Source organism: Zerene cesonia, chromosome 18 (assembly GCF_012273895.1).
Source record: "Zerene cesonia ecotype Mississippi chromosome 18, Zerene_cesonia_1.1, whole genome shotgun sequence".
NCBI lineage: Eukaryota > Metazoa > Arthropoda > Insecta > Lepidoptera > Pieridae > Zerene > Zerene cesonia.
Window position 1 is genome coordinate 3,584,802 of NC_052119.1, and position 19,069 is coordinate 3,603,870.

Here is a 19,069-nt window from a genome sequence, read left to right on the forward strand (position 1 = left end):
AACCTTTGCTTTAATTTTTTTGGAGTTATAACCGAATATGTGAAAAAAGCGGCCAAAGATGGCGGGTTTCACGGTATACTTCGTTTATAGTCTTACCACCAGAAAAGGTGGCAAAAGGCGCAATTTTTTTAAATTCCCAAAAATGTCGAATATCTTGAAAACTAGTATAGTGTTGTGTTGAAAACCGAGATACTTTGACTACACACAGAACGTATTTTTTCTGAACTTCCACATTGTCTTCTACCGCAGTTACCATATTATCTATTCATTACGCCACAACCTGTATAAGTAAGGTGATATGGGCTTCACACAAGTACATATCAAAAGGATAGACAGGTTAGATTTAATTCGTAAATTTCTTGTTTTGCGGTAGTGAGCTCAAAGTTAAATCGCATTTATTTTAATTATTTTTAACCAACTAACCTGGTACAAAGGACAAATGTATAGTCCGTTTGAGCGTTATTCCCTTGTTCTTGAGCCTGCGAATAGTTTCCAAATATTGTATGGCCACGGATTTCATGTCTTGCACCCCTCGACCATAGACTACACCGTCTACTATTTTGGCTTCAAATGGAGGGTATGTCCAACTTTTCTGTTGAATATTGTTCAATATTAGATACATTTGTGCTTGATTTTCGTTTAATAGGTTTGAGGTTTATTTTATATAATAAATCTACATTCAAATGTTCGTAAAAAAAGCATAACACAAGCAAGCACAAGACTATAACAATATACATATTTACTATAGTTGCCTACCCTAAATATATTAATATTTATAAAGGATACTTTCTAATAGTACTAGTTTAAAAAACATTTTGAACGGAATATTATCTTAAAAATAAAGAAATAATATAATTAAATAAATTTACTAATGACTATTTCCACGATTTCCGCAAAGACCTAGAAATAGTCTAAGGATTGCCTTGAAAGTTTATCGTAACGTTGCAGTTCTGTATTCGACTATTTTAAATACGTGTACATTTTATTCAGAAGTTCCCAAGAGAACGATAAATTCTATGCAATTTTCGTTAAAGAATACCAGCGAAACGTCGCCGGATTTAATTAAAAATAATATTACCTAACTATAATATTAGATCAGAAAAATGTTTAAAATACACCATGTCTCTTAACTTAACTTAACCTATAAAAATGAAGAGAAAAAATGAATTATGTTGAGTCTATAGAAATAATTCTAGTATAACGCTAACACTTATTAATAAAACATGTAAGTATATACTCACTTCAAATACTGGAACGACATCCATATGCGAGTTGAGAAGTATACTGGGTAGGCTTGGCTCTTGACCTTCCCACGTCATCACCAGTACAGGTTTTTTGTGTACCACCTCGTAAACCTTCACTGGAAGACCCAAGGCTGATGCTTGGTTTTGAAGGTACGTGATGCATTCATCTAGGAACAAAATTATTATATTGAAAAAATTACGTACGTAATAGATATCAACGTATGCTGTGGTTGAGTTATTAATGTCAATAAATAGAAAAAAAACCCTACGAATTACTCAAATTCGTTGATATAGAGATAAACATATAACTATTCGTTTTTAACACATTTGCATCACTTGTAATTTAATGCATTTTACTTACAAAGTACTTAATGAAAATGTATATGCATAGAATATATCTCATTATATATATTTGTATAGTCTTAAAATCCTAAACAATTATATTATAATCTGTTGCTTATGTACCTAGTTTTATGTAAAGATAAATTTATTAATGTACACAAGGGAATGCCGTAAATTATTATAAATAAGATGTTATTTGTACAATGTTACCGCAATTAACGAGGGTAACGGAGGGTATCAAACAATAGGTATTTAAACAATTAGACTAAACTCATTAACCTAATAAATGTTTGGGGAAACATGCACACAATGTACATACCGTAATTAATATTCGGTTGAACGGTTCTTATTCGGAGATAATCCTGCAGGTTTTCAACCGCAACTTGATCAATATCAGAGACTGACATTACGTTGATACTTCCTCGATATTTTAGAACACAAAGTAAAATCAATACAATAACTAGTTTATATAATAAATTGCTTATTTATATTTGTCAATAACCACAAGCAGGGGAGGTAGAGGTGCATTGAACTATTAATATAATTATTTATATATAATAAATAGTGTTTTACCTTATGTATGTTTATGTACATCGGTATGTAGAATATAGGCAGATATATCAAATGTAATCCATCCGTACATTGGTTTACGCATGATGAAGTGTGTGTGTGTGTGTGTGTGATCTTTAAAGATATATATAGTAGGGTGGAGATAAAGCATGAAAACAAAATTCAACATTTTTAACATAAGTACTAAGTCACTAAATCATTTATTTAATTATTTAACAAAATAAATTATTAACATACTTAATTCGATTCAATCATTTTAATTTATTTCTATCGATTTGAAATGGGTAGATTAATTCATTAATATAATATTTGAGACATGCTTGAAATTGATTTATTATTTTCATCCATTGTAAATGAGTCAGGATGGCCGAGCGGTCTAAGGCGCTGCGTTCAGGTCGCAGTCCACTTCTGTGGGCGTGGGTTCGAATCCCACTTCTGACAAATAGTTTTTTATTTACAATTTTATGAAAATCTCAATTACCGGCATACTCCAATTTTATTTATTATAATTGTTGAAGTACATACTTTCTTTATATTGAATATGGATGTTGCCCTATCCAAACAAATTTATGAAATCTTTTATCAAACCTTTTTTTTATATATATGGTGGCTATAGGTTCTCGAATTATTTATTTAAAAAATACTGCGTTCCAATTATTGTCAGAACTAGGCCAAATATCAACGGCATATGGTAGACATCAGCTTTCCATAAAAAAAGAATCGTCCAAGTCAGTTTACCCAATAAAATGTTATGACGATTATAATAAACACAAAAAACAGTCGAATTGATAACCTCAGTATTTTTGTAACTCGGTTTAGAATCCTGTAGCAATTTGAACTATCACTTATTCTTCTAACGTGCAATATAAAATTATGATATATACACATATAGAGAGGAAACATTTGTACGTTATGTTTGCAACATTTTACATAGAAACTACTGGACCGATTACTTAAAATTTTTGACCATTAGAAAGCTGCAACTTCACTGAGGGACTTAGGCTATAGATGAACCACGGGCGAATAGCTAGTTATTATAATATATTGGTTACCTATATAATACGACCCATAACGTAACATAATATTGGGTGATAGCCAATGTTCCACGTCTCCAATAGCTATTTATGCAGTCCATACTCCGCTATCAATATACTATAATTGACAAGTAACATCTGGTTTATACAAGAGTTTATTATTAAACAAATAACCTTACTTTATATTTATTTTAATCAAATGACTTAATTAAACAAAACCCTATCCATAAACATTTGAAATTTGAAATTGAAAAACAGTTGTATATATAATTTTAATTGAAAATTTTTGAAAGTGGATATGTTTACATATAATGCACATCCATTTGATGAACAAAATGCTTTCATAGTTCTGCAAAAAGTATTTCTCTAACACTTATATGATACAGGCTTTTGCCCACAACTCTGCACATGTTAAATTCGGAGTAAAACCCCATCCCGCCCCCTTTTTCTATGCTATCTTTCATTATAAAACTTCTTCTTGAATCCCTCTATCTGTATAAAAAAAACCTATCAAAATCTCTTGCGTAACTTTAAAATCTAAGCATACAGACATACAGACGGCGGAAAGTGGCTTTGCTTTTTACTGTATAGTGATATATACATAAATAAATAAAAAAACAAATAAATAAATAAAACAATCCCATAATGTTTATTTTATTGAGTTTGCTTATCTTGGCATTGTTTTTACACATTATTTAAAGTATTTCGTATTTAAATTGAAATTGAATTAGTTGCATTAAAAGTCTAAGTATATAATTTTTTTAATATGTACCAAACAACCTCGATCTCCTTAGTCTTTTTTTATAACAGAACCGCACATGCATTGCTTACTATCGGGACATTGATAAACTATTTCTCTACAAAAGGAAACCGCAATGGTGCCGATGATTTATCACTTATCATTTTTACACGATAATTTGATGTAGGTATTTGAAGAGCGTACCGGGAGTATATACTTGTATGTCTATGTCCATTTTCAGGAATATTGAAGTGTTTTGCCTGTATGCAGGATGAATAGGCTGGGTCAATTGGGTGGGGAATCGTGACTCCCCAAAGACTGCAGTGCCTATTAGAAAATACTGCATTTGTATATCGTAGTAATACAATGGTCTTATTCATATTTCTCTAAGTTTTTTTTATGAATATCATAGTAAAATGTATTGTTATATTAAAAAGATATAGCGTAAGATAAAGTCAAGTGTATACTCTTATTATTTAAGGCCGTATAATCTGTCTCTGTATCAAATTTCATACAGATACGGTAATCTGCTTTCACGTGAAAGATTAACAATCAAGCATCCATCCATACTTACAAACTTTCGCTAGTTTTTTTTTTATAGCTAGAGTCATTTTCATTCGGCGCGCCGCCTACAGCAATCATACTGAAACTTTATTCTTCAGGACACGTTTATTAGAGGTTGTTACTAGGATTTTTTCAAAGATGGCGCTTTTACTATACGCAAACATTTGAAGAAACTGGCGATATGGAAAACAAATAATTCTATGGAGATGGCGCTTCGCCTCAAACCAATATTGATTTCGCCATGTAAAATAAAAAATATGCAGCAACTGTTCAGTATTTAATACTTAGTTGTTAAGAAGGTATAAAAATTTCCTAATTTACTAAATAAATTGTTTGTACAAAATCTGATAAAACAGAAAAGAAAATCTCAGTCATAGGTTACTTTCTACCCATGTTTTATTACTTTTTAACAATTGTCATACAATATTTGTTTTATTCTGTTTACAAAAAAAAATCGTATAAACCAATATAAACAATAAATTTATTATTGCAAAATAAACGGATTCTTATCAAAATATCTATTTGAAATTAATTTCACCTTGATTTAGTTTTAATATGTTGTTTCCAACTATAACTACCTTAAACTTTTAAATGAAGAATAAAAGTTATATTTGTAACAACGAAAACTTCTTACAAAATACCGAGTAACTTCTTTTTGGAGGCAGACGAGTATTATGGAAAGAAGAGAAATATCTATATTAATATTATTCAGCTGGAGAGTTTGTTTGTTTGAATGCACTACTCTCAGGAACTACTGGTCTGATTTAAAAAATTATTTCAGTGTTAGATAGCTCATTTATTGAGGAAGGCTATATATGTACCTCGGCCGAAGCCGGGGTGGACCGGTAGTTAATGTTATTAACTAAAATAATATTTTCAGTCCTCACAAAAAATCATAAACACAAATTGACTTTGATAACAGCTGATAAAATAAACAGATATCTTACGAGTTACGATCGTAAATCAAATGGCGTGTGCTCTTTCGTCACAGAAAGGTAAAAAAAAATCTGGAATAATATGACGCCAATGGAGTTGGGTAAACTGATGTGAAAAATTTATTAGGTACGCATATAATTATCGGTGTCTCCTAATTGAAGAGAATAATAAAATCGACGAGAAAGCAAAATCAAATAGCCTGGACGTAGGAAACTAAAAAAAAACAAATTATTTAATTATTCCTTTTTTAAACCTTTATAAATTTTTGGTATATAGATGTAAAGCGCTCTGAGAACTAGTTCTATAACATTCTAAAACAATGAAACCTAAGTCCATGCCTCTGTACCCATTTTTCTCTTGGTAGGTATATTTATCCACGTACCTTTAATAGTAAAACTAAAAACTTATTAAATAACAAGTATTCCGACTAGAAAAATATATTATGAAAGTGAAACAAAGTCTGGACTTGTATTTAAATAGAACAAGGATTATTGGATAAGCGCCAGTCTTTATTCTTAATGCAAAAACCAGATGGAAATATTACTTGGTATTATTGTTTCATTGCTTTCGCAGAGAACAACAAACATTAGATAAAGTGTTCCAAAGCTGGTCTTTTTTGCTATATTTGAGACGGTCCGAAAATTTCAAAGTTATTCATCATATTTTATTATTTTTTGTTTAAATTTGGAACGAGAGTTAAGAGTTGGTTGGAGCTAAGAAATGTCCGTTTCATTTATTCTTATTTCATGACAAAAGTGCACAGTAACTACAACCTACTTCAGAAATTTTATTCGAATTATTCCTATCAGGCTATCATTCTTCATTTATATCTCTATTTCCTTGCGCGGATTGTCATTTATCTCTCCGTTACATTTTAGTCTTTTTCGATTTCTAAAGATCAGTTACCATGCTATTCGTAAAGTTGAATTTTATCATGGGCAATTATATTATGTGTAATAGTCTATAGGATTTTATACTCTATAGGCATACGCATGTTGTACAGTTGTGAACAAGAATCCTACAATGACTTTAATATAAAAAATAATAAAATTCATGTTGATTATATTTTAATTATTTATTTGATTTTAATGAATACAAAAATAAACAGAGAAGTTTTGTTAAGCTCTAAGAGTAAAAATAATAAAGAATAAAAATAAATGAACCTTTATGCATATATTCAGGATATACAGCTTTAAACTATATTAATAGATAACATTTTATATTTATAATCTTTATCCAGGATTACTAGAACATAATCCAAAATATTGATGGTTTATTATTTTCTTAACAATATACAGATATTGTTAGCATATAACAGTATTTGCTCGTCAGCTATTCAATGAAATTAAAGACATTCAAAAGCCCTGCCATATACATATCTTGAAACATACCTCGTAGGTTCATGTTGTTAGCGTAGAAGTGTGGATAAAAGTCTAGCTACAACGGACGGACAGTCATTTATATGAACTTTAATTAAATATGAACTTTAATGAAAAATTCTCAAGTAAATAAATTATTTTTTTCGCCGTAATATATCAAACAGCTCAAATGTTTAACGTGATCACTTCGAAATTTCTGCTCTTAAGTCAATACAACGATTGATAAAATATAGAAAATTCTCATTTCAAAGTCGGTTAAAGCCTTTCAAATCATAAAATAAAACTGCCCTTACATTAAAAAGAAACGACCGTAAATTGTGCTTACTCGGGTTAATATGAGAGTTTTATAGACCAAGACAAGGCTGTACATTATTTGTGTCAAAAATATATTTCCCCTCTTCAAAATATCTATGAAATACTGAAATTGAAGTGAATTACTTATATTTAATTAATGTGTTTCCTTAAATTAATTCAAATAACTGCAGTTAATAAAACAATAATGAGTCCTACGTTTAAACAAATAACATAGTTGCAATCAATTATTTAATTAGAATTGTATAGGAGTAAACAACGATTTAGTTATCAATTAAGCGCGAAACTCTTTGATCTATGATTCAAGCTAAACCCTGACCTCTTTACCACGTTTATCACGATCGAAATCATCGATACACACCATGAGTGACCAGCAGTATTCGACCACCGGCACCGTGAAAACGCTTCAGCAGACTTCAGTCGGCACACGATCGCGACACGCAAACGTCTCCCGCGTATGAATAAAAAGTTCCGAAACATTGTTTATCTATGATTCCATTTTTTATCTACCGAATTCGAAACTTAAAAGCGCGCGATTTTTGTGTAACAATGACTTGATTGAAAATGATGTGTTTTTTATTTTTATTTATTTTTCAATGATGCAATTAAATATGTTATTAAGTGTAAAGTGCTGTGTATGTAGCCGAAAATAGTTATTTATGGTGAGATTTACGTGGATAATGAAAAAAATGTTACAGTACATAGGAAAAAAAATCAGTAATTGCTTATTTTGTTTAAATTAGAACCACTTTTTGATGAAAATTTAAAAAATAAAAAAATATTCAAAATTTTCAATGTGGTATGATCAATTTTTAATAACAGTTAATGAATGTTTTATTTATGTTTTACCAATTTGAAGTTTAATATAATATAACATTCTAGTGAACGAACATAGCATAGGGTGCCTACTAACAATAAATTAACCATTTATTTATTCGGAATGTTAAATAAAAACTATTACGATTATGAATTTCTAATAAACCTTGAGTTGGAGATACCTATATGAAACATTTTATACGAGCTATAATAAAAGAATTGATAAAACTTCTTTCTATTCAGATGAATGTGGGTTAAATACCTTTTAAACTTGAATATAACAGGCACATTATGAAATTTCCCTCCCTCAAGAGCAAAGATAAAACCAACTCATATGAGAGTTAAACTCGCACGCAGACTACTCCACATTTTTAGGGTTCCGTAGCTAAATGAACTGATACTGAAAAAAATGTATCTTCTATAATAATTTCTTAGCATAAAACGTTGTCAGTATTCAAAGACTGCGTAAATTATTAAAAGAAAATTATTAACTGTTTACACAATACTGCATACTGCATTATCTTGGAAAGTACCTACCTACCTTTACTCAATAGCTATTTACTATTAAGAATAAGTACATTTAATTAGGCAAATATGTGTTAATATACAATTTAAAGTGTTAATAGATGATGAAAACCTTACTTATTTTAATTCTTACTTTCAAATAGAGTTTTTCAATGTAGTGATATTTTAGGAAATATCGTTTATCATACTTAACTTGAAAAATCATCATACATTTGTACTAATAAGTAAGGACATTACTCTAAGACTTCCGTTTGTCTGTCTGTCCGACCGTCTGTCTCATGAATTGTGATCGACAGAAGATCACAATTTTCAGAGATTGTGTATTCCTGTTGCCGCTATAACAACAAATAATAAAACTCGAGGTTAAGCTACGGTTGTCAGGGTCATTAATTGGATGGGAGACCAATTTTTTTAGTTGACTTTTAGCTTATTTGTACGGGACCCTTAGTGTCCAAATCGCACTTGAACGATTTTTATAATAATGAAATGAAAAGTTTATTACAGAACATTGAAACACGATCCAAAATAAAAAAATTATGATGAAAAAGTGTTTACTACAAAATTCGAAAATATAATAGGTACCTAGTGTCTGATCGTTAACTTCTAAGATTTTTAAAACGTCAAGTTTATATGAATAAATTGCAATCTTTTACTAAGCTTTTACGACAAGAATATTTAAAGTCTCGTACTCGTACATCAAAAGCAAATTGAATAAGAAACACAATGTGATATTCGTCAGCTGATTTATTTACCAGTAAAGCGGCCAAGTGGCGTTTATTCCTGGATAAAACATATTTCGAATATATTCAAACGGTCACTGACAAGCTTTTGGCTCCAATTTACATCCATTTAACTTCGTAAAAATAGAACTATTTATAATAAAAGCTTGGCGATATCGATATCAGGTGCACATTCATTACGATACTAAACACACGACTTATAATGTATTATAAATTATTTTATTGCAACAGGATAAATTGTCAATAATTTACCTTAATAATATGGGTAAGACCTGTATTTTTAATCATATATCGATATTACATATAAATTATAGTAGGTACTAACGATTTGATTGCTTACTAGCACATTTATAGAGATTCTCTAAAATGTTCGCATGATATCAACACATTGAAACACGCATAAACTTTTCCATTTCCTTCGTAGGGCTGTATGAAACATAGTCAAATAAAGGTCAGATACAGAGATTTCTTTGATTGTTTTTTTTTAACCGACTTCAAAAGGAAGGAGGTTATCAATACGACTGTGTTTTATGTGTTTGTCACCGCAAAATTTTATTGAGCAATCCGACTTTCATGATACTTTTTATACTTGAAAGCCTTCCATGTGGTCTCATTTAAATTAGGTCTAATGCTAACAATTTAAGACTTAGTTTGAGGTTTAGTTTTTTTTTATTAAAAATAATAATTTATACATACTATAATCTTTCAATAATAGGTCAAAATTTTTGTCAATATGTTATTTAAATGACATTTAATTATGTAGAATCATTCACTATGCAAGTTAATTGTTATATTACGGAATTCAGGTGTAACAGGGCTAACCTTTTGTGGGCGGTTAGATGCTAAATCGAGTATGAAATATGAAAAAAAGGTCATTAGTATTGACTCAGTCGATTTTCATACACAAATTTGACTCTTTTGTACAATGACTTGGTTCTGTTCTACTACATCTGTTGAACAATTTGATTTTTTTTCCTTCTACTAATAATAAAAAGTTAGCATTTGTAACTTACATGGTTATAATGGATACTTTGATACTCATGACAACAATTGATATAAAAACGGTTTTTAAAAAAGTTAGTTTTAAAAAGATATTAATAAAGGTGACAGCCTACGAATAAGAATTCTTATTCGTAGGTGACAGCCCATATAATTTTGTAGGTGTCGTTTTCAATCTGCCGCTGTGTTAAGTAAACAGTTTGTGATTTATCGATAGAAAACATACAAAATTGTGAAGAAAAATTTGCTAATTGGTAATCTTGGTAGAAGTAAATTATTGCTACTTTTATTGCAAATAAGAATACATTTTTATTTAAAGGTTCTGTTATGTTTATAAGAGATACTTTCTATCCACACCATTGTAATAAATACGATAATCTGTGTCTGCGGAACTTAAACAGTTAACCATATCCCCGATTTGTATAAAATGTATTATCAATAGAAATAGCTAAAGTTGATGAAAATTTTTAGCCGTGAATTGAATGATGTTTATAACATTGGAGTATGTTTATACCTACAGTAGGCATAATACTTGGGATACAATAAAACCGCTACATGTGCCCTTTATAATTAAGTCATGTTTGTGTATACTATTTGCAGTTAGCAACATGATGTAAAACTTGTAACAGTTCAGAATACCAAGGAAGGAATTTACAGCAAGCGGTGGCACGTGACTTGCAATTCAAAATTTCCCATTAGCTTTATTAGACAGTTTGTTGCAGGGAAGATTGTGCATATTTTTACTTCGTATATATTGAAATGTAGTCCATTGAAGATTATTATTCTATTAATAGAATCGCACATTACTCATACATATGTATAGGTATAAAACAACGATATTTGTAACATAATTCAAAAGTAAATATGTGAATTTAATATGTAGTAAACAAATTTAAAATATCTTTGATGACAAATTCAAATGTTCTCACTAATTGACCTAAATCGATGTAAATCGTGAACGTTAATTCAAAAATCATTAATATTATTGATTAATGTTAAATTTTACCATGCCGTATGGTAAACTAAAACGTTAAAAAGAAAATTAACTTCCTACATTTATAGACATATAAATATGTATCGGAAGATTCAGTTGATTTTTTCAATAGTAAAAACTAAAGGAATAGCTTAATTAAATCAATTCTGTACCTTTTAAAAACATTAGCACCCGCTAACACAACGTTTTTAATAATTTTTAGTAAGTTTTGCTTTATAGACATCTCTATGCTTCATTCTATAAAAATATATCGTACTTATAACATGAACCCTACATGTTAGAAGTAAAATAAAAATATACGATATTAAGAATTGTTTTTGATAAGAAAGTGAAGGTCTTATACTTTGGCTTTGAAAAAACAAAGAGATTTACATGAAATATATTTCCGGTTGCCATTGTTTTTGATACGTCAATCAAAGTTTTTATACCGGGTAAAGAAATAGAAGCTTTAAATATAAAATAAATATAGCTGATTAGTTACCCACTAAATGTGATACTATAGGTATATAGGTAGCTACTATATTATATCCTAGTCGCTTGCCCTGGTTCTGCTCGAGTTGATTAAAGATAAAAAAAATAGAGAATATGTTAAACTACTACTATTATTTATTCATTTCTATTAATATTCTTATAATAATGTATGTTTCTTCTTGTGAAAAAATTAAAATTTAATCACGAGTTATTGATCATTTCCAAACAAACAAAATATCAAATCTTTTCTGATTAAAATATTACCTAATTTATTGTTTTACCTCATACGCTTTGTATTTGGTAGTCGCGAACGCTTCGGCACGAATTGGGCCAGCTTGCACCGTGGAAGTACCGCACCGTCACAGAAGACTGGTATGAAATAGTAGCATGCTACTGAATTTTGTTCGGTGATTGGGGAAGCCGGAGCCCATAATCTTTTCCCTACCCTTCCCAGTCCTTTCCTTTATTCCTCTCGTCAATCCTTAATCCCTTTCCAATTTAAAGTCGGCAATCCGTTTGTAGAGGCATAAAGTCTGCAATCGACCTTACGTCTCTTCAAATGGTCATAGTGGGTGGCAGCGCTTTAACCATCACGCGACTAACCAGCTCCATTGCCGACGATGACATAAAAAATACACACACACGCACGCACACATATACACACACTGCTTTATGAAAACGACAATTAGGTTACGGACCGTTTCTCACAATTTCCAAATTTGCTTTTTTCAAAACTCATATTATGATGAGTGTGATAAAATATTGTTTTACGTCAAATAGCCATGGTGGCTCGGTGATTAGAACTTCGGACTTCAATATAAAAGGCGGGGGATTCAAGACCAGCTTTCAAAAATTAAATAGATTTTACCCACATCGCTGTAGCTTGAATGAAAATATCTCGAGGTAACCGGCATGTCCAAGAACCAAAAGTTCGACGACATGTGATATCTGCCAACCCGCTCTTGGCCAGTGTGGTGGATTATATATGGGCTGATGATGACGATGACGTCAAATAGGATGTACTTAAATATAATTAACTAATAGACTATTTGTTTGTATTACAATAATAAAATTATTACTTGCAAGTAAACCACAAACATTAATTTAATTATCATTATAATATACCAGGCCATTTTACTTTCGGATCTCAACTCTGAAAGGAAAAATTATAAAAATATAATTAGACAGTTTTTTTTAACTAAAAAAAAAAATATTAACCTATAAATAAGTGAAAAGAGAAAAGTGTGCTTACTTTTTTTTCATACTTCTAGGAAAGTAGGTTGCACTGGAAAGTTTGCGAACCAATTAAATAGCACAATAACAACTTTTTTCAACGAATATAGATGAAATTAATTTTAGCTGTTAAATAAGTTTTATTGATGAAATAATGATTGATTAAGTCATGTTCCCGGTATGATTATATGTATTAGATTATAATTATTAGCAGATTTCAACGAAAAAAAGAAAGATGTGCATACCTATTTTATATCTCATTACAAAGAGTAAGAAAGTGAGCAATGTAGATAACTACAAAGCAATAATGTTGAACAATATATTAGGTCCTTGGGTGAAATGTCCTAAAAAGCGTCGAATTTCCGATGTAACTTTGTGACCGTGGCCCGTGCCTTGCGATAAAAGATGTCCTTGGGATCGCAATGGTGTTAAAGTGGGCCACAACCCTAGCCCTTCACAATCTTTCGAATAAAACATTGTATTGTGTTAAACAAGCGTACAAATGTACATTGACGTCATGTTTTATTTGATAAGAGAAATTTGTAGTTAGAAATAAAATAACATTTTTTTTTTGTATGTAAGCTTAAATTTCCTAGTGATCTCATCCGAATGAATGAAGAAATTTTAATCTTCGAGCCATTTTACACTATGTACTATATATTTAAAAAAATGAGCATTTTAATAAACAGTTGTGCGTGGAATAGGTTTCATACAATTACTTTAATCACATTGCTTATCTAAATAGGGTTGGTCAAAATTAATGAACGCAATCCGGAAATCCGCTCGCGCCAAGCCCATTTGGATGCGCATAAAAATGTAGTTATTGTAATTTTAGTTATACTATGTCTATTAACCCGTAAAGAAGGAATATATATGATATTTTCCAGTAATATGTTTTATTATAAAGGTTATAGATTGACACAGAGACATATAACTACGTCATATATTATCGAAAAATTTTTTTTTAACAATTTATAACAGTAAAAATGATCCAATTTATTTTCACTCTTAAAATATCGCTTATACCAGTTTCTAAATTATCCATAGTAAATATTTTAGGGCGATTAATATTGAACGGCAAATCGAATGATAACTTCTATTCCGCGTTATCGCACCTGAAAACGTGATTCGTAGACTTTACGTACAAATTACAGGTATTTTGAGCGCTATATCTGGCAATATTCCAAGAAATTCAGGGAGAAAAATTAAAGAAATGTCACCATGGACGTCTCGCGAATTATATTATGCTAATGCAAAAACATTATAGTTGCCATAATAGCACCTTTATTATATTCATTTGTATTCATTCTGTACACCATGTAATTGCTTTGCTTTGCTCCGTTGTGACGTGAACAAACAAATAAACACAATGTCGCATTTATAATATAAGGGAGTAACTTTTTTCAAAACAGAAAATCCCTTATTTGAACAAAAAATTAAAATTCTAACCGGCTTATACAGAGGTAGATAATTAATTAGACCTAAGGAGATAAATTACATATCCATTAGGCATTAGTAGGTACAAGATGTTACAATTCACATGAAAGCGACCACAGTGTGGCCTTGAAAGCTGTATGTTTCTTTCTACATAATATATCATTTACTACACAAAATAAAATTTCTTTTATCTACGGTCATGAATAATTTTTTATTTATAAATTTTGCAGACATATATTTATTACGCGTATTTTTGTTTAAACGGATGACTTCAAGTCACAAGTTTAAACAAAGACGTGGATGAAAGCTCGAAGAAAACTATAACATATTCTATTAATTAACATCAATTTCATGCCGACGAGGTTGTCGGCAAGACCGTCGTCAAGATTACCTCGCTATGGCACTTCAATTATGCCTCGCTGAATTTATAGACTGATAAACAAAAGTAATAGATAGAGTAGGATATAGTTTAAATATATTGTTGACAGAGCGAAGCCTGTGGATTTTCCTCATTACCTTTTCAATTTTACTATACTGTTACTTACGATCAGTCAATAAGATCCAATATATAGTTGTATTTTCGTGCGATTCAGCAATACTATCCTACTAATATTGCAAAAGTTTGTGAGCATGGATGTATGTGTATGTGTATGTTTGTCACCCAAAAACTACTTGGTACGTACACAACAACACATAGGCAACTTTTTATCCCGATATTCCTACGGGATACAGACTTACGCGGGTGAAACCACGGGACGCAGCTAGTAAAACCATATTCCTACTCGTTCAATAACAACTTCTCCGAAATAATAAGAGTCCCTTATAAAAAATTGCCATGCTATGTAAGTAATTTAACCTGTACCAATAATATAAAGCTAAAGTGTTTAATTATTTGAACGCGCTAATCTCAGGAACTACTGTATCGAAAATTTACAAATTCTTTCACCGTTATATAAATAAGATCTAGTTGAAATTATTCAAATGGTCAAATGCATTTAATTACAATAAATATAATAATGTGAAATTGGCGTTCGCTTGCAAATATAATATAAAGGCTTTCAACACATATCATCTCTCATGAATACTCGTTTATCAGTTTTGATATGTTCTCATGCATTTGGAAGCTTTCCAAAACCTGACGTGTGGACCATCTGATGACAATTTGTGTTGCTTCACGGAAATCGTTTACGTTAATATCTTGCTTTACATTTGAACATTTTTGGGTTTCTTTAGGTATCCTACCTCACTACATATGTTTACCTGCTTTTATAAGAAATTCGCAGTGATTTTTTTTGGATATTATAAGTATAGCCGTAGTATATCACCATTAAAAGTTACAGCAATATCGAATATTTCATACTTTTTTTATACCTCAAATAAAACTTCAATTAAACTAGGTACAATGATTAATGAGTATTTAAACAGTGCCTGTATTTTAATGAGTTGTTATACAGGACTTCTTTCATCTACCCAACTAATGAGGTCATTATATTTTCCTACATTTTAGACGATTTATGCAATAGTATTTTGTAGTGTTATTTTTTTTCAAGTATTGTCGTAGTTTGAGTCTTTAAACTGCAGATTAATCTATTACATTATTTGATGTCACTACTATCATATTGAGAAGACCTCAATAGAAAATATACGATAGTTTACTAATGCAGACATAAGATTTCATAACTTACATGTTTATTCAAACGTAAACAATGATAGTATGTTGGATTGTAGCCAATTTCATCTGCGTATAGTATATATCACTATGAATATATTATGGTTACAATTACAATAACAAAAGTCCTTGCTGTTTCTTCGAGACAAATCAATGTAAGTGCTGAAGATATTTATACCTAGTAGAGTGAAGTCTAAGCATAGAGTTATACATAAGTATTAAAAAACTCAAAATACATAATGTTTGATCTCATTCATTTGTAATTAATTGTATTAAGTCATATTCGAAATGTAAAAATAGTCAAATATCTAGGAAATATAATTGTTCATAACAAAAATGAAACCTCTTTGAAACTGACATATTACGCCAAATTTAAATGTGACGACATGAGAGCTTTATCATAAAAATCGGTTCACTCAGAAAATGTTAATTATGAGGTTAGTTATGAGGTAACAAACACACAAAAACACAATCCAATTGACAACCTCATTTTTTAATGTCGGTTGAAAATAGAAATCTATAGAAATATTCTACGTCAATAGATAAATAACGAATAAGGAGCAAAACATGAAATACTGAATACATTTGTAAGCACGTTTTAATTTATCATCTCGCGGGTAAAAGGCATTATCAGCGTTATCAGTTTCCAGTAAATTTACGCGGGCGCCTTCGCTCTTATGTATCTGACTCAGCTTGCTGTCTACTTAATACTATCGTAAGATTTATACGTGTTAACTCAACCATCTTCTGAAATAAAACAATGTTTTCTTAGATCGGTGGCAGCGCCATCGGCAGAGCTGTCGATAGTGATTACCTATTTTTAAAATAAAAACACAATACATATAAGATTTTGGATTGGTGATTTGATGATGTGTAAAATTGTAATGTATATCTTTGAAAAATAATGAAGGGAAAGACTGCACAACCATGCAACTAATATTTCATGTCCCTTCAGTTGCCTTGAATTGCGTTGTCTGAGACAGTAACACATACAATCAATAAAGAGATACTGAAATGTATTCGTACCCAGATAACTAACAGTTTGATATGGGTATTAGTAAATTGATGTAACATCTGCCTGTCTCACACGTATTGTCAAGGTCTCATACCCAAAACTACGAGAGGTTAACAGGGAAATTTGGATAAAATACCGGTCAAGTGCCTAATAAACCACACGTAGTGAGGCGTTATAAATTAAATATTAAACAATAGAACTAATATTTGACGCAGGTTTTTTTAAGTAGCATTTTGATTAAAGGTTTCATTATACGCCATGTAGCCTTAGTACAGTAGGTACATTTTATAGTTAGATATGAAGCAAAAGCATTTATTATTTTATTTATAAAAGTAGAGGAATTTTTCAAACTTATTTGACCAGCTTTATCCATTTTTATACGAGCCTTAATGGTGTATAAGTTTCCAACTGTTATTTCTGTATAATTTTATGTTAAACCTTTATTGGAAGAAGAAAAAAACAACACATACGAGTATATACTCGTATATCTATTTGATTATTGAAACGTAGCAAGTGAATTTATTTTATATAAATAAAAGCTCGCATGGATCTTAACAGTAACATATAAGCATTGACATATTATGAGCCTGTATTTCAATTTTGGTAAGAATTACTATCATTTCTATGCCTAAATTTTTAACAAACGAATTAACAAATTTATGTTAGATCCCGTTTTTAATAAGTCTCTTAAGCATTAAGCTGAAATTAATTGACATAATACACCAAATAGGAAAAAATTACAATGGTAGAAAAATAGACAATAATTAAAATTCAATCAGGGTTCAACTTTTCAATGTTGAGAACTCTAGAGAGACAATTGGCCTTTTATCTCCATTAATTCAAACTGCCTTTGTGACGAAGACCTAAATGATGTCGCCGACAATAGCTTCTAATTTAATTATCTAATATTTTAATTTAATGCCGCAAGTTCATATTTTATTACTTTTGCTTTTGATTTTAATAATTTCATATAGCCTATTAAAAAATCATATGAAAATCAATCTTAAATGTAACTAAAGTTGAGAATACACAGTAAATATTATTACCATTACAATAGATGTGACTTTTCGTAGTATCCTAAACCACACTTGACTAATGGCAGTTTCACATGCTACTCGTATATTAAATACATAAAGCCACTTCTACACAGTGAACTTTTGGTAAAAAATCAGCTTGTGGTGTGATGACTGGTAATAAATGTAATTTGTTTATTGACATTTATATGCGACAATTAAAAAACGAAAAACAACGGGGAGGAGATATTCAAAAGGAGACTATTTTTTTAAATTTTTTTTTCATACATGTAAATACTTACTATCTAATATAGTATTATGTATTCTGTGTTACTATTAAATTTCGAAGTTATAGAGTTAGTTGTAATATTAGTAATTTTAGTATGACATAACTAAAATGTGCTAAATATTTTTGTTTTCTAAATGTAATAATTAATTATAATTGCTACCCATAAAACTCTGTTACAATCACAGCCTTATCTACTGATAAGGCTGTGTGTGTGGTAATTTCCAACACGGTACTGTTGGGCATAGCAAAGCTTGATTGTTATCTAAACATGTAATAATATATTATGTGAAAGCTTACCAAGGCTGCATCGTTTAGAATCAGTTAACATTTCAATTTATAATTCTCTTTTGCATGTCACTACTACTAATAATGTAAACTTGAAGGTTTGTTTGTTTTAACGCGTTAGCCTTACGAACTTAGCGTATGACATGTACGTAATTTCTGTGTGCTTAAGACTGCTGATAATATAAATGCGAAATTAACTACGTCTGTATATCTTTTTTACGACTAAGCCACTGAACCACTTTGGATGTAATTAGTCATACTTATGTGTTATAGGAATTTATCCCGGTAAGCCACGGGAATGGTATTCCCAATGGGAAATTTTTTCATGACTACGCTTGTAAAGACGTGGGCGAAAAGCTAGTGTCGGATAACGCATAAAATGTAAGAAGTAGTATACTTAATTAATAAAAATGTATAAGCATTTCAATACACCAACAATTGTCTTCTTAATAACTAGCAGTGG

At 30.3% G+C, this 19,069-nt stretch overlaps 2 protein-coding genes and 1 non-coding gene across 5 annotated transcripts in view; 2 read left to right on the top strand and 1 right to left on the bottom strand.

Annotated features, from left to right (window-relative positions):
• The window catches only part of LOC119833720 (aminoacylase-1-like), a 7,880-nt gene extending 5,824 nt beyond the window's left edge, over window positions 1–2,056 (bottom strand). The window contains exons 1-3 of the mRNA XM_038357869.1: window positions 1,906–2,056; window positions 1,242–1,411; window positions 424–592 (exon numbers count right to left, since the gene is read on the bottom strand). Of these exons, the coding sequence (XP_038213797.1) occupies window positions 424–592; window positions 1,242–1,411; window positions 1,906–1,993 (427 nt within the window). The 5' untranslated portion in view covers window positions 1,994–2,056. The remainder of the gene's footprint in view (window positions 1–423; window positions 593–1,241; window positions 1,412–1,905) is intronic.
• Window positions 1–19,069, top strand: part of LOC119833719 — a 39,407-nt gene that overhangs the window by 14,094 nt on the left and 6,244 nt on the right. The window contains exon 1 of one of the 3 annotated variants that reach the window (XM_038357863.1): window positions 7,525–7,782. The exons of 1 other annotated variant lie outside the window; for it this stretch is intronic. The gene's annotated coding sequence lies outside the window, so the exon portion shown is untranslated. Of the gene's footprint in view, window positions 1–7,524; window positions 7,783–19,069 lie in introns of those variants that run through there. One more of the 3 variants, XM_038357865.1, reaches the window with a different exon arrangement.
• Trnal-cag lies at window positions 2,514–2,597 on the top strand. Its single transcript has one exon. It is a non-coding gene; the product is annotated as a tRNA-Leu (tRNA).